The following is a 17,311-nucleotide window of genomic DNA, read 5'->3' on the forward strand; positions in this document are numbered from 1 at the left end:
TCTTGCATTATACAAAAAACACCTCTGTGCTATACTGTATATCACACAAGGTGTGCGAGAACATTTTGCTCGCCCCCGATTTGTTTTCTGAGCGTTGATGGCATCAGGATCGGTTTCCTTGCGTCATCAGGAATGAAAGCAGCTGCCTGGAGGAAAGCATTGGGTACATCTTTCAGTACTTTGTTACAGGTGGGGCAGCGCGGACATGCGCGTTCGAACGAAAAGTACTGAAATTTTAGAATGGGTGCTTCGGGGCATATATTTTGGCTGTATAATATTAAGGCCCAACGAAAGAAAGTACCACGATTTTGTGACACTTAATGCTGAAACAAGTGCAGTCATGTGAATTATGAGCTCCGACATAGAGCCCGTGGTGGAAACGGCCCCTAGACTGCACGGCTACATTGACACACGAAATACTGATTTAATAAATACCAGTAATCTGAAAGTGTTTAGCTCTTCAATTTCTTGGCATGTCATCGCCACTGTGCCAGTCTTGGGGGTCCCCTCTACCACGCGCCACCATGTTTCAGCTAATATTTAAAGCGACTGTACGACAGTTCGTTTTCCTTCTTTTTTTTTAAAGCTATCTTTAGCGTTAACCACGGTTACAAAGCTATAGCTTGGCTCAAGACGCGCCTGCATGTATTTGAAATTTCCAGACTATTGTTACCGATTCAATAAAGAGTGTTATCTAATCAGATTGCACGCGTGGAGCGAATACTGGCGTACATTCTCGATCACACGCGAGCGCCAGCGAGTGCGCTGCAATTAACGATGATTCAAGTCTTATTGGCGGATGCCAAATGACCCGTAGATGAGACTCCGACGACGGACGACTTGGCGCGCAGCCATCGTTGTGTTTTGAGTGTTGCTTCTTTTCCAGCGCAAGCTCACCTAATAATGAGTTCGATTTGTGACACATTCTTTTGTAACTCTTTCGTTACGTCAGTACAACGTGACAGTATAGCCGTGCTACATTTTCATTGAATGAATACTGGGAAATTGACTAAGGCTTTTTGTTGCGTGCGCGTTCACACTCTTAACGAAATAGTTTATTATTCACAACAAACATTTTAATCTAAGAAGTTGCAAAAGAGAGCATCCTGGACATTAACAGGCAGTCTCAAGCATAAAAAAAATTATTGCCTATTTTTCAGCTTTCATCTGATGGCAGGGAAGGAAAATTCAATAAAAATGTCCTTAGGATAATTAAAAGCCTATCCGCTTGAAAAGGTCTCATCATCCGAGTGCCTACTTTGTATGTTGAGATCGACTTGAAGGTGTTTCTACGAGGGTCGTTCCGAAACTAAGTCTCGTCATTTATTTTCCAAGCGTGAAAGTAACCGGCGAATACATGCAAAGTGCCTCGAGCGGCCAGTCGCGCGGGAATTTTGTGTGCAACGCTCGGAAAATAATTTTTACGTATCACGTATCGAGCAACTGAAAGTTGTATCGGGAGTGTTTTATGTCGCTGTAGAATTTTCTCATTGACACTTCTAATCTCATTATAATATTTGAGAAGTTGATTATTTAATCAATGAATACTCACTATCTAATTAGGCGGAAGGAAAAAAAATGAGTATCTCCAAGCGACGGCAAACAGCATTACTTTGGTCCTGTCCAGCTACGTAGCATTCGCATATCTTTAAACCCTGGCTAAAGTTAGCTGGGACACCCTGTATACTTGCCGTTCGAAGAAAACGACACCTTTCTGCAGAATGGTTCAATAAGCCGGACGCTATATTCTCAGAGGGTTACAAGCAGATTGTTGAATCGCAAGGACTATAAAGACGTTCATGATCGCGTGTGCCTCTTAAATGTCGACACCCACTGGACGGCCTCTCTCTTCATGCAGGAGGCAGCAACGGGCCTTTTCTGTGCGGCAAGCAGACAACTTTCGAAGGGGGCCTGCGGGAGCCCGCTATCGCCTGGTGGCCCGGCACCATTCCGGCGGGAAAGGTGAGCTTCTCTGCTTGCTGCTCGCGGATGGGCGCGTCGAGTCAGTGAAAAGTGCAGCGAAAGACCTGCTGATGGCTCTGCACTGCCTGAACCCATGGTGACGAATGAAATTGAGTGCGCCTCAGGTGTCGCACTGAAGTAAGCATTTAAATTGATTGATACCTAGGCTTCAGCGCTTTCAACTTTTATTTGCCCGGAACTCGGGGGCACGTACTTTTCCAACGTATTTTTTTTCGGTATTTACTTTAATCCGTAAATTATATTTTTTTCCGGTGGATTAATTTTTCTAGAAGAACTTTCACTAAGGCTGTTTTCGACGGATAAATTTTCACGCCAAACTTACGGTATTTTCTTTCTTTGTTTGTTTATATGAATATCTGGTTCATCAATTTTGTTGAAGCTTGTTGTATGATTGCACATCGCGCTTTTCAACACTGTGGCCAGATCCAGTACACAGAATAGCAGTTTTCGACAAGGGCAAAACGCCACCCGCCGTGGTTGCTCAGTGGCTATGGTGTTAGGCTGCTGAGCACGAGTTCGCGGGATCGAATCCCGGCCACGGCGGCCGCATTTCGATGGAGGCGAAATGCGAAAACACCCGTGTACTTAGATTTAGGTGCACGTTAAAGAACCCCAGGTGGTCTAAATTTCCGGAGTCCTCCACTACGGCGTGCCTCATAATCAGGAAGTGGTTTTGGCACGTAAAACCCCATATATTATTATTATTAAGGGCACAACGCCATACGGCGATGTGGCTATGTGGGAATTTAGGGAATACATTTGACATTCGAGCCCATATTACAGCGAAGCTGTTAAGGGCTACTTTCCTCACTATCATGTCCGCGTGTAAAAAAAAAAAAAGACTGTAAGCATCAGCATTGGCTTCAGCGAAGTTTTCTTCCCCAGCTAGCTCCTTGGCGCTAGCGCGCGAACGCGCTCGTGCCACTTAATCAATTAATTAAGGAACACAAAGACGTAACCAATAACTGCGAAATACTTTAATGAACTGTCGGGATTTACCCAGTGATAAACACCGGGGCCGCACGTTTAAGATTCGCTAGTTAACCATCTGTACCGAGCGAATGAGTGAGTGAAGAAACTTTATTGCAGGTCCGGCGAGGACGCGAACTCGTCGCGCACCCGACTAATCCCACGTCAGGACCGGCAGGTCAAGCCCACTGACCCGGTTGTGGGCGCGCCGGACAGCCAAAATGTGCTTGTCTAGAGCGGGGCTACGCAGAAGCGAGTCCCACTTTTTTTTTTATGAACTTGAGGTATCTCGACCCGCACTCCCAGAGCATGTGTGCTAGAGTGGAGGTCTGTCCGCAGGACGGGCAGGCGTCGTCGCGACATACGTCGGTGTAAGCCTCGTGGAGAACGGACAGACACGGTTAAGTGCCGGTCTGTAGAAGTCTAAGCGAAACGGCTTTCGCCCTATTCAACTTGGGGTGGAAAGACCCTTCTAGAAATGTAGAAGAATCTCATAACCTCGTTGTGACGAGCAGGAGCGTCCCTGTGGTCGTAGGGATGAGGGGAGTCGGCGCTCCTTATAGAGGAAGCGTGGTTGGTGAGGTCACGCGCAGCGTCGTGAGCAGACTCATTGAGGTTCGGGGGAGCACCCTCGACCGGCTCTACGTGAGCGGGAAACCAGTGAATCGAATGATGCGTGAGAGCATATGGACTCGAGCCGCTAAGACGACGAGCAGCTTGCTTGGCGATGCAACCCTTCCGAAAAGCCCTAACTGCCGTTTTGGAATCGCTATAGATCGCGGACCCACAACCATCTAGCAGGGCGAGGGTGATGGCGGCTTGCTCGGCGACTCCGGGGTTTGAAGTGCGAATTGAGGCGCTATAGGAAATCTTGCCGCTGGAGTCGACCACAACGATAACAAAGGTCTTCCAATCGCTGTACTCCGCGGCGTCGACGAAGCTTGCTCTAATGTCTTGTTGCTTGATCTGTTTGAGGATGGCTGCTGCTCTGGCCTTGCGTCTGCCCTCGTTGTGGACGGGATAGACGTTTCGGGGCACATGGGCCACTACGAACTTGTCTCGAATGCACCTAGGGATCGGGGTACTGACCATCGGGAATTCCGCAGGGTTGTAACCCAGCTCTTCGAGAATGCGTTTACCTGCCGCTGTGGTGGTCAGGCGAGAGAGTTTCGCGCGTTCTTGGGCTTCGGCAATCTCGTCGGCGGTGTTATGCCCCCCCCCCCCCCAGCTTGAGGAGATCCTCGGTATGGGTCCCGATGGGTAGCCCGAGAGCCCTCTTGACTACTTTGCGGATGAAAGCGTTGAGCTTGTCTCGCTCCGCTCTGAGCCAGTTGTACATAGAAATCGTATACGTGAAGTGGCATAGTACGAAGGCATTGATCAGCCTAAGAAGATTGTTTTCTTTCATACCTCGGTGCCGGCTTACGATTCTGCGAACGAGGCGGAAACCGTTGCCCGTCTTTGCGATTATCTTGCGGAGAGCTCTTCCGTTCCCGCCGTTGAATTCGACAAACATGCCCAGGACCCGAATAACGTCGACCCTTGGTATCACCCCCCCTCACCCCCCCCGGGCCGTCACAAGTGCGAAAACTGATGCTGCTTTCGGAGACTGGCTTCCACTCTTTGGGTCTGCCTCCCTTCTCTTTTCTGTAAAGCAGAAGCTCCGACTTTGCGGGGGAGCATCGAAGCCCGGTGGGGCAGAGATACTCCTCGATCGCGTTGATCGCCTCCTGCATGGCTTCTTCGACTCTGCCCTTGCAGCCGCCGGAGCACCAGATGGTGATGTCGTCGGCGTAGATGGTGCGCTTGACGTCCTCAACGCGTGCCAACCTCTCGGAAAGACCAATCATACGGATGTTAAACAGTGTGTGGGAGATGACGGCGCCCTGAGGAGTGCCCCGCCTTCCGAGGGGCACATCTTCGGAGCGGATGTATCCAATGCGAAGCTTGGCCTTCCTGTTCGTTAGAAAAGAGCTGACGTAGCTGTGGAATCTGTAACCGAGACCCAGGTCTGAAATGGTCTTGACGATGAAGGTGTGGAGCACGTTGTCGAAAGCTTCTCGAGGTTCAGACCGAGCAGAGTCTTGACGTCTCTGGAACGGCCATCCACGATCTGATGCTTGATTAGTTTCATGGCATCCTGCGTCGAGAGTCCGGCGCGGAAGCCGATCATGTTGTACGAGTAAATCACGTTGTCTTCGAGGTCCCCGTTGAGCTTGTTGAGGTCCATGACCTTGCCGCTCCATGACCTTGCCGACGCAGGAGGTTAGAGAAATCGGCCTGACACGTCTGGTGCCGATACATCCACATTGAAATCACCGACAATGACAACAGGGGTAGTGTCATCGCAGCTAATTCACACAAAGTGAGTAGTCGCGAACCTTACGGGTCTATGAGTCAGTGCATTTTTTTTCTTGCTTACGGGGATATGGGCCATTGCTCACGGGTGTATAAGCCATTGATGATGATAGTTGTCGACATGCTACTCTGTATGTTGTACGCGTGATTAGAAAGAATTTAAGCACTGCTCGCATCACTCTGCTGTACGCGTGTAGCCTCTGCCTTACGGGGCTATGAGTCATTGCATTTTTTGCTCGCTTACGGGAGTATGAATGCTTACAGGGGTATGAGCCATTGATGATGACAGTTTTTGTTCACGGAGAACAAAAATTCACGGAAACCTAGCCATATACAGCTTCGCTGTAAAAGTGTTTGAATTTAAAGAAGTAACACCGTATACTGACAATGCTTCATGCTTTTACCTAGACACTTCCTTACTTAGTTACACTGCTGAACAATAATGGCTTGTTGCGTGCCGTAAATCTGATGTCATGAGGTTTCGTTGACTACGCTTTTCACACGGCACTGTATGGCAGTTGTACAAGTCAGATCTATCCGAAGGTGCAAAGTTGGGAAAGCAACCCGCTGTGCCACTTCGGGTACAGTCGACGACAGCGGTAAGTCCATGATGTGACCTGCAGCAGGTCAGCGGAGTAGCGGCCACAGTGCTTGACGTTCTGCCGACGCTGTGTGAGCTTGCCGGTGTGGCGTTGCCCCCGTCTCTGGTCCTAGACGGCTCCAGCCTGACACACCTGCTGCTCGCGGAATCGTCGTTGGATGGCACGCACTTTCAGCCCAACAGGTATATACAATACATCCCATAGTGCCCATAGTGCACTATGTAGATGAAGGCACGAGCGAACTGAAGCTGCATGTTCCCTGCAAGTACAGTCGGCGTCACCTTTGTGTAGAGCGCGGGAACGGCGGCCGCCGAGCCTCTCCGGAGGCAGCCAGCGACGTCTAACGATAGCTGCTGGGCTCGAGATAAGAAGTGCCGGGGCACTCGCGGCCGACGCATATAATCTCGGGCCCAGCCACTACCGTTAGACGTCGCTGGCTGGCTGCGGAGCGCACTGGCGGCTGCCTTTTCCGCGCTCTACACAAGGAGGTCTCCGACTGAACATGTCTGGCGCGTGCGTTAAAGCGCCCATATGGCTGTCGCGGAGGCCGACACGCTTGAGCGTTAGGATATCGGAAAATATATTGGCTCCGTCTGCAGCAACGGATATGACGTTACGCTGCTGAGCAATGCACTGTACGGCGTGGTGGCTGCATGCAGAATGAAAAAAACCGCTGGTGCATTGAAATGTTGGCGCGCGTTTAAGCACCCGGCGCCTGGTGGATCAAAATGAATCCAGAACTTCAAACTTAGCCGTCACCCCCTGCGCAGCCTCGGAGCCTCTGCGCTACCTTTTTTATTGTGATAGTTATTATATGGACACTCCAAGCGAATTTTAGCCGTCGTCGTCGCCGTGAGGTTTCGCGTAAAGTGCAAGTTCGATAAGCTCACGCCTCGGGCGCCGCATGTTATGGGTGCGTGGGGAAGTGTGCCAGGGTGAGGCGAGAGGGATGGCCGCTTGATACGCGCTGTCATACCGCGCGCCCATGTTGAACGTCACGTTTTAAAACATGTGCAAGGGGGAAGGGGGTGAGTTGAGCGAGCGGCAATGTGACCAAGCGCGCGCTAGAGGATGGGGGCGGTAGGGCGCGCGTCTCCTCCTCTAACCCAGCCGTTGCTACGCATGACTGTCCGCGCACACTATCTTATCTGCGGCGGTTGCAAATAGTGAGAGAGCCGAGATGGCTAGTTGCTTCACGCGCGCTGTCTTGCCGCGCGCCCAGAGTTGGAGGTCACGTAGTTTTAAGTTTCGGAGACACGTTGAAGCGAGAGGCAACACGAAGCGTTCCCTATTCGCTGCCGGGGCTCTTCATGACGCCAGCATTGTGACAGCGAGTGTTCAAGTGCGATGTGTTCATGCATGCATGTGTACGCGCGATACCATGCTTAATCTAATTAATAAGTAAAAGTTTACTGCACTTTATACGGCCGATAAAACTACGAACCTCACTTCGTGAATTTGTCTAATACCTTGCTATCGCTGCCAGTACTTCGCCTTTCGGGCGATAATGCCAATTTCTAAATTAAATTAAAAAAATATGCAATGAAACAAGCTGCTTGTACGTATTCTACCACATGCGATATAACTGGTTTGTGATCGCCACACGTGATACTAGAAATGCTACCTTTCCTAAGGTCCAACTATTTTAAAGCATTCGCTTTCCTTAGCTCGTTCCTCAGTTTCGTGTTGTTGCCATTGTCCGCAGACCTGCTCTCTCACCTCTCAGGCCTCCACCCTCCTCTCTCATTGGTGGAAGCGCACGTGGTGGCGCGTGTGCTTCCGCTAATGCTTACATTTTGATTGACACGAAAATATTAAATTTTCAATGAGCTTTTCCGAACCTTTTTAAAGTGCGAAAATTAAAGCATTGTTATATTGCTTAAGAAGTGCATAACAAATGAAATAGACAAAACAAGGGTACGTGTTATATGCAAAAGTTTTTACCGTAATGGGAAAGCTTCGTTTGATATGGCTACTGTCATAAGATAGTCAACAAGAATTGTTCACAAAAAAAAAACTTCTTTTGAAGAGACGACTTATTGGCTTAGCAGGTTGCAAATATGTTGAATACACATTTCTTGGCCATAGGTGCTCCTTCAAATGATGCGTTACAACCGGCTTGCGAAGAGGACATCACGCTAAGGTGACCACATTATTTTAAAGCGTTAGCTTAGCTCATTCAGCGGTTTCGTGTCGCCGCACCGTCCGCAGCGCAGAACTTGGCATCGCGCCAGGTGTTCCTATTAGTGGATGCGCATGCGATGCTGCATGCGACCTCACCAGTGAGAGAGGAGAGATTGATCACGTGGCGCAAATCACTCGCCTTTCCCTTCGCGAGTCGGTGGCGGTGCGGGCGCTTGCCGTCGCGTCACGTTAGCCATGTGGTGCTTAACATCACTCCGTCTTTATCTTTTGGCGAGAGCGCCGACGGTGGTGGCTCGCTCGGCATGCTGCTGCGCGTCCGGCTGCAATAGCGCATGCTTGGACAGGCGGCGAGCACTCGAGTTTCGGAGAGGAGCGCAGGAGGTTAAACCGGAACGCTATGAGACATTTGCACTGAAATTTCGCTGGAGGAAATTTACACTGGGGGAAGCAGGACCTCCAGACCACCGAGCGATTCGACGAGCTCGAGATCGGGACCGAAAACGCCTATAGCCCGCACAACAGCTAACGCTTAAACATTCGTGGTAAACACGCGTAACCGTCGTGTGATTTTTTGTTTCGCACGGTTTCAAATTTTGAAATTCTTATACGATTACACCGTTGCAAAGGGCACCTTCTCCACAGCGTGTAATTGTAGCCCTCACGCAGACCAGTGTTTTACTACCGCGGCAACGAGCTGATGGCGGTGCGCAACGGCCTCTACAAGGCGCACTTCTGGACCTGGACTAATTCTTTGGAGGAGTTCAAGCAGGTAGGTACGCAATGAACGCGACGAGTGCAGGATCACTCGTGAGCACATAGATAACACGCTGTCACCCGTGCAAGGGATCCCAGTTATGTGCGACATTTCAGTGTTCGCGGTCGAAGAGCTACGCGAATTATTGATGCCGCGCTCAAAACAATTCCGGGCGCTCGCTACGCGGGAATTTGTGAGCATATGTAATCATGTGTAACGTGTCGTAAATTCAATTTGTAAGAGTGGCATAAAAAGGACTCAGCAGGCTGCACACAGTCACATGCAACCCACCTTGCACCCCACGATCCGCGCGCGCGCGCGCGCGCGAGAGAGAGAGAGAGAGAGAGAGAGAGAGAGAGAGAGAAGAGCTTTTTAATTGGCTCACAAAAAAAAATAATGATGATAGGCATCACGTGGGATGTTGTGCATTATTCTTATTGATGCTCGGCGGCAAAATTTGATGTTTTGGTGCGATTTCCAGCCGCTAATGAATTATTTGCAAACAAATTAGAATTAATTTTTGTACGAACAAGGAAAATACTTGACGTCTGTGAAGTCAGTTTCAGTTTATTATTCTTTAAATACAATGAATTGGTAAGAGACAATATACAGACGAGGGTCCCAAAGTCAAAGACTGCAACGGGGCCCTCGGTTAATAATAACAATGCGGGGATGTATTAAAGAAGAGTAAGCTAACTAGAAGAAACAAACACAATCACGAAAATACAACACAGAAAAATAAAATTAACGAAACCGAATTGTCTGTATACAAGCCTATAGTGCATAAAAAAAGACTGTCAATACATACAAATGGCAAATGTAGTGTAATGAATGACGTAAACTTACTTATACATAGTGCAATTAACATAGTGCGTTTTTTTGTTAAGTTATACGGATTTTTTTATAAAGGAACTACGAGCGTAGCGAAAGTGGCATCCTTGCAGAGGCTTTCGTCGGTGAGGCGGACATACTTTGCCTCTAATAACCTGAGTTTCTAAAGACAAATTAACGAAAATTCATTAACTAACATTTTATTAGAGCCTTGAGGACGGTTGTTTGTATGGAAAGTTTGGAAGCAGTGGCAGTACGATAAACCGATTTCAGAATTGTGTGCGCGCGTTTGTGCCTTCGTAAGGCCATACAGGTCTTTTGTCCACGCATAGAAACAAAGAAACACGTAGGAAGACCGAAGCCAGGGAGAGCTGCGGCGGGAGCTTATCACGTTGTCAATGGGGAGCTTTCGATACAGGGTACTCGAAGTTAGGGGACGCTATTGACTGCGCGTGCAAAGGAACGGGAAAGTAGAAAACACTCCAAGGGGAGTTTAGGTTTATGGAAACGCTTAGGGGCGCTTGGCGTACGCTAATTCTAAGAGTTTCTAAGGCTTCTGTAACATGGCGAGTGTATAGTTTGGCATTCTCCTCTCATCTTCGTCACCTTGTCCGACTGGAGGACGACGTGTGGAACATAAAGTGCCCGCACGGTGTTCACAGCGTTCGCACCGCTGCACATCACGATACGCGTGCCGAATAACGCGCGGCGCACGCCGGCCCGTTACGTGCAGGGCATCGACTTCTGCCCCGGGGTGGTGGTCGACGAGGTGACCTCCCACGAGCAGCTCAACCACACGGCGTCGCCGGTTCTCTTCCACCTCGGAAGGGATCCCGGAGAGAAGTACCCAATCAAGTGCGTATGCGGAGGGATACCATGTGAAAACACTTCATCCGCGGCACATACTTAAATCGCCTAAACATCACTACAAAACTACGGTGGCGAACAGGAGATCTGTTGGAAATCTGTTGGAGATCTACTGATTTCAGATGGACGCCCCATAAGTGTCGTGAATGGGGTTTTTCTTTTCTTTTTTTAAATAAATGGGCAAGTAATGGAACATCATCATCCGAAGTAATGCTAGCGCAAGGTGTTCCGCAAAGATCGATACGTCCACTTTTGTTTCTGACTTACCTGAATGACCTAATAAATTTATCCGATTCCCCTGGAATAATCAGACGGATGATATGAATGCATTTTTTTTGCATCGAAAGAGCTACACACACCAGTAACAAATGATAATAATTAATTGCCATCTCTTTTCATGCTAAGATAAACTAGGATGCAGCTGAGCGCTAACGACTACATACACTATATTTTGTCCAATACATAGATGGTTACTGAATGGGAGCCTATATTTAGAGTCGGTACGCAAAACTCTCCCGATTTATTGTTTGGATAGCACAGCTGGCTTGCTGGTTGGCATTCAAGGACAACCTGAGCATGGAATTGCACGACAAGTGTGCGTGCACTATAGCCGTCATCGTCCTAGGTATACGACAATGGATCACACCGCGGGTGGGTTGTGTACATCGGCGGTCTTTGCTGTGCGCCATTCTTTCTGACGGGGTCTCACGGTTTTGTGTTCCGAGGTGTGCTTCCTGCAAGCAAGCGACACAGTGCGGCCGTGGCGTAGTGGTGAAAACCATATAGACCTGATGTAGCAGGATATTTGGTTCCATCTCAAGGTCTTCCTGCTCGTTGTGTACGCCGGTTTGAGCTAAAGCGTTACCCACGCACGAACACGATGGGCGAACTTTCGAGTTCACAACTGCTGTTATAGAAGTAACAAATCGAGATGGCACCAGCAGCTCTGAAACAAAAGCCACGCTACAACTGCTACAATTTGTACGTGAGAACCACCGTTCCTCGAGCCCGCTTGTATAGTACGTATGCGGCCTCGTGCAAGGGCGTACAAGTCAGTTGAAAGTGCAAGTCAATTTTCGCTGACACATCAATTCTAGCAAGGTCGTGGATAAAAACATAGACGTTTTGGAAGCGTACGCCATGTTATCTGGAACAGCACGCGAGTGCGCCAGCATTCAAGCAATTCGACCAGCTTGACAAGGCACGAAATGGATCTTCTGAGCGGCAATTGAAGGCACGTGGTCCACGTTTATGACTTTTTTTTCCCTTCGTTTTCGCTTTTCTTTCGTCATTTGTTTTTAAATAAACGTCCGAGTGCTTCACCTGTTTAGTCTCGTTCCTCTGTGTCCGTCCTTGTTCTAGTAGCAGTTTCCCTACGCAAGCGCAGTAAGATGGAACTAATTGCAGAGAAGCAAAAGACGCGTTTGGACTTAATGAGAAAGTTCATGAAGAAAAAAATATAAAGCCAAAGGATGGACAGTTCAGTCAACCTCAGATAATTTAAAATTACGGGGTTTTACGCGCCAATTCCACTTTCTGATTATGAGGCAAGCCGTAGTGGAGGACTCCAGAAATTTCGACCACCTGGGGTTCTTTAACGTGCACTTAAATCTAAGTACACGGGTGTTTTCGCATTTCGCCCCCACCGAAGTGCGGCCGCCGTGGCCGGGATTTGATCCCGCGACCTTGTGCTTTGCAGCACATCATATCCACTGAGCAACCACGGCGGGTAGCCAACCTCAGATAACACGACGCTGAAAAATTTAAGAAGTTAGGAATGACTCCGCTATAGGGCAGTCATTCATTTGTCTGCTCCTTATGAACGCTCGCAAAATCGCTTGCGATGCGACTTATACGGGACGATCACTTTGTAGTTTTACGGATTTTTAAAAAAATCGCCGATGGCGGATACCATTATTCTTGTCACTGAGCTGTATTATTCGAATAATCAAACATTACTAGCACGAGAAATCGAAACAGATAGTCAACTAATTATCAGATATTCACAAATTACCTCCTCAATTAATCACTTTACGGCACGTACATGTTGCAGTTTACGAAATACATGTAGCCGGTGAGTTTGCAAGATGTGTTCACTTGAAATGAATTTCCAGGATGGCACCACTTTGAGATATTATTTCCCAAAGTGTGGGACAAAATACATGGGCGTTCCAGTTACTTTTGTGCTTTAATGCATCAAAGAGTGTTTCGTTAAAAATGTAAATGCAACAGTGCATTTTTACGTCGAGTTTGATGACGCATGCATGTCTCCAAACTGGTATCATTCTGGAAATTCATTCGAAGTGGATACGCCTTGCAAAGTCACCTGCTACAATTCGTAAGTTGCAATATTTGTCCTAAAGCAATTAGTTCAAAAGATAATTAGCGTCATTTCGTTAATTAGTTGAATATGTGTTTCTATTTCTCGTGCAAGTAATGTCCGCCTCACTGAATAATCCAATTCAAGGACTAGGGTTATGTTATCCGCAGCATATCATGTTTTTTTTTTAATTCTGTAAAACTTTAAAATTATCACCCCCAATAATGTGCCCATTTAGCGATAACTGAAAAACCGGCAAACGGCGTCGGCATCACGAGAGAAAGAATGACTGTGCCTGTGCAAGACCGGCCAGTTGGCAACCATCGTTGAGCCACGAGGGTGGATGACCCGGCCTTTGCCTTATAGATTTTTGTACAAATGTGTGTATCCCCCATGCAATAGTGGCCGTAGCGAACTAAAAACTTTGTGAAGATGTTGTAACACTTAAAGGAGGGTAACGCCATAAATACGACACTGCCATAGCTACCCACATCAGTTATGGTCACGCTGGGTCAGTTAAATTACAGGTGTGTTTCGTGGCCGACGGCGTGTATACGTAATGAGACTATGGTGGCGGGTGTGGACATTGATCCTTTAAATCAGAGGCGCTGAACGAAAGAGAAAAAAATCTATTTATAACAAATATTACACCAACCATCACTTGCACCTGGGGCCAACCGCATGAAGACGATGTCCAAAGTGTTCCGCTTCTGCGTCGGAAGCAGACGCCCACCATCTACTTTGGATGTGTCCCGAGACAAATAGAGTCCGCGATAGTATACTTACGGGTGTGAATTTGAGGAGTGGCCAACCTGAAGGATGGCTCATACCTGTAGACAATACATTTAGTAAATCGCTGTTACAGTATCTGCACGAAACGGACCCTTCACGTTAAATTTAATTTCGTTCCGGCGTTATACCGCGTGGCAACCCAGACAAAAAAAAAAAAAAATTGACGCATTAAAACGACTGTCGTGGTTTTACTTGCTGTTGCAGGCCGAAAAGCACTGAATATCGCGAAAGCATGGCATCCATTCTCAGCATTTACTACGAGCACAAAGCATCGTTGGTTCCTGGCAAACCGCAGCTAGACTGGTGCGACGCTGCTGTCATGGTGAGTAAGCTGAAACGCGGAAGTCAGTGAAACAAACAATGCTCGATGGACAAGTCGCAAACCCTTAAATTTTTACAGCCTCGGCCACACTTGTCTGGAGCACGGATCTCCGGAGAGCGTTTTCGCCATTTTACAAGAGATAAGCTGGTTCGAAGTATATTCTAGATCACATAAGCTCTCAGCATGCGCTGCTGCATTGGTAAAGCCGCAGCTACTCGCGCCTCTCGCTTTGTGGCACTCCCCCTGCTATTGGAGGTCGTCCCGGTGCCAGCATCATCGCGCTTGATCCACGTGCAGCGGCCGTCTTCGTTGCGTTGCGACGAGCGCGAGTAGAAGTGGCCTGCCCGTTTATGGCGCATGATCGGAAGTAGACTGCCTCTTACCAGTAGACTCTGGCACGTGACGAAAATACACCCAGGAAACTACGAGCTTTAAATAATAGAAGGCTACAGCGCGGGAACCGACGGAGACAAAGGAGGCACACACAGTACACACACGCAACCAACAAGTCCAACTGGTTAATCCACTTTAATTAATTCTGCATTAATTCTGACTACCTGGGGTTGTCAGAATACACGAGCGTTTTTGCATATAACTGGTGGCATCGAAAATGCGGCCACCCCGGCCAGGAACTGAACCTGGGACCCCCTGGTTAGCAGCGCAACTGCTATATATCCACCGAGATAACAGGGCGGATGCGCTGCTCCTACTACGATGTCACTATACGCTCAATTGGACGTCACCGCGTTTGACACATGTCTTCACCGCTTTCCACAGCATGCTGAGGCAACCATCCACCATATGGAACAACCCACCGTCTTGGATTGCTAGCGTGAAAGGCAACATGGGCACCGGCACGTGATTTCACGGATGTACTCGTACAGGCCTGCATGGCAAGTTGCGAGAACAGAGTTGCGCATTTCTCGCAGTAGACTTTGCCTCCAGTCCTTAATTCCCCCGCATTCTTTTTTTCAGTTTCACTCTTTTTTCCCTGCACACAGGTTGCACCGCATGACTGCATGAATGACGGCATTATCTCTACTCCATATAACGGTGGGTGGTCATCTCGGCCTTCTGTGAATGGCGCCGAAGATATTCTCAATCAGTCCAACGTGCCTGCCTATTTCATTTACTATAAATCGCTATTATTACAGGAGCAAAAACGGAATAAATCAATAAATGAATTATCGCAAGTGCTTTCTTTTCTTCCTTCTTTTTTTTTGCGTTCGCCGGCTGAGCGCGAGGTTAGATTTTCTTCGGCGGCAGCGTGGAGTTGGAATGCAAAAAAAAAATAAATAAAAAGACACGCGTGTATTTGTATTTAACTACGAGTCACAGAACCCCACGCAGACAAGCTTTCACTAGTCAAGCCCTCCATTATTATAGAGTTCATCGTATTCTATTGTGCAGCTTGTGGGGTTCTCACCCGTGCTCTTGGGACAAAGGAACGACAACACAGTAGTGCAAACAATCACAAGGGCATTTATTGCTCCTCTCATAGACTAATGTCTGATAGCCGAATCGCTATCCACAAAACATGCCGATGGGCGCCCGACAAATCGCGGAAGTCCGACTCACCGCGACTGGATAACGAGCGAATATGTTCGCCCCATGCTGGACACCAATGCCTGGTCATTCGCGCGTACGTTCACGCGAACGGTGACGCGTTCGAACGATCGTGTTCGTCCATTCCGGGGTAGGCCTCGCGAGACGGTCTCGCAGAAGCATGAATCGACGCACGCGCAGAGCGTCCGCGCCGCTTTCCGAGCCCGAGCCAAAGAGGAAGAGCCTTCTCCTTTATGGCGCCCAAGTAACCCCGCCGTTAGCAGAGCAACACTCGCGCCATCTTTCGTACTACCTTGCAAGCATACCGACCGCCGCAGCAAAGTCACGCGGTGAAGCCGGATTACAGGAGACGGGAGCTATGCGAGAAAACATATCAGGAGACGCGTGAGAGTCGCGCATCCCCACAAGCTTTAGGACGTAATACTCCATATTGGCTGCAATGGACGGCACAACGCTTTAAGATTAAGAGGAGAAGTTAGCTGATAAGAAGAGCGGTACATGAAGAGTTCATTCTTTTGTAATTCCGCTTAGGATTTTGTGTGCGAAAATAAAATTTGTCGAGGAACATTTTCTAAACCTTGGCATAACATTGCCTTCGCTACGTTCGATGAGAAAAATAAATAAGAAAAATCTGCTTTGGGTTACTGTAAAAACCCGGGATCCCTGCAACATCTTGAAGCTGCGGTCCAAATCACATTTCTTATGCAGAGTTTTCAGTCGAGTTACTACAACTCCACAGTCGCAACATCTGAAGCTTTCCATCATATTGTATCTGCGTGCAGTGAAGCCACCTTTTCGGTGAAAATGCGGATTATTGGCGAGCACACCTGCAGGCTCGAGAAATTGCGGTTAGCTGATGCGTAACGGCATCATCAGGACTCTGCAAATCGACAAGCGCGATCGTGCCTATCTATGTACAGAGTGCGCGACCTTTTTGTATCTTATTTTTTTGCGTTTAAAATTGAAAGAGCGCGTGAACGCGATAACTCTCGTCATTTGTGAGTTGAGAGTGCTTCGGCTAATGGGAAAAGATCTACTGTTCCTTGCCTTGAAATTTGTACGAGCTGGGAACATAACAGGTCAATGACAGAGTGTGCAGACCACTTGCTGTGTAGGGACACTGTGTAGGGAATCGGAACGAGTACAAGTAGCGAGGTATGTGCTTCGGATGGCTCATTCGTATACATAGAGTTAGCATAACTAACTAGTTATACTAACTCGGTGTAAATGGCCGATAAATGGCCGGCGGCTCCAATCATGTTCTAGAAAACACACGCCGTTAACGCTGCCGTCTCTCGAAACAGGGCTTTACTTGCTCGATGATCCCACTCTCCCGTTTATATTATTTTCTCAATTGTATATATAATTTTTTTTTTCAATTATTCGCACTTATTTCTGCAGCAGACAAGCGAGCTCACCCGTTCTCGCATGCCCCTTTCAGCACTGGGCGCCTCCTGGATGTGAGAAGATCGGACGCTGTCTCAGGAAGCCGCCGTCAAAGCCGTACCTGTGCGAGTGGCCCCACTAGGGCTGCACTGAGGTCTCAAAAATCTGACTGAGAGGAGAACCTCTCCTCTTCCGATGGGCGTCACTGAACCTACATTTCTCATTCATGTATGCCCCAGACATGGACAACTTAAGTCACATAACTTCCGTTAAGCTTACTTGACATAGTGTAGGTGAAGTTGTAAAAAACAGCAATTAAAGATCACTGATTAAACTTTTTGCATGAATGACAGAACATTCAATTGAAAAAGTTTACTGTCTGCTAACACACAGAATTATCCAGAAGCCTGTTTCAT

The 17,311-nt window shown here is 48.1% G+C and overlaps 1 protein-coding gene across 3 annotated transcripts in view; it reads left to right on the plus strand.

The window, feature by feature from the left end:
• Nucleotides 1-17,242, plus strand: part of LOC142592357 (N-acetylgalactosamine-6-sulfatase-like) — a 43,008-nt gene extending 25,766 nt beyond the window's left edge. Inside the window, exons 9-15 of one of the 3 annotated variants that reach the window (XM_075704000.1) lie at nt 1,859-1,962; nt 5,934-6,094; nt 8,724-8,826; nt 10,376-10,497; nt 13,826-13,943; nt 14,945-14,996; nt 16,951-17,242. In XM_075704000.1, the coding sequence (XP_075560115.1) occupies nt 1,859-1,962; nt 5,934-6,094; nt 8,724-8,826; nt 10,376-10,497; nt 13,826-13,943; nt 14,945-14,996; nt 16,951-16,973 (683 nt within the window). In that variant the 3' untranslated portion in view covers nt 16,974-17,242. The remainder of the gene's footprint in view (nt 1-1,858; nt 1,963-5,933; nt 6,095-8,723; nt 8,827-10,375; nt 10,498-13,825; nt 13,944-14,944; nt 14,997-16,950) is intronic. The other 2 variants (XM_075703999.1, XM_075703998.1) reach the window with 2 other exon arrangements.
• The last annotated feature ends 69 nt before the right edge of the window (nt 17,243-17,311 follow it).

The sequence above is a fragment of the Dermacentor variabilis genome, chromosome 1 (genome assembly GCF_050947875.1).
Source record: "Dermacentor variabilis isolate Ectoservices chromosome 1, ASM5094787v1, whole genome shotgun sequence".
NCBI lineage: Eukaryota > Metazoa > Arthropoda > Arachnida > Ixodida > Ixodidae > Dermacentor > Dermacentor variabilis.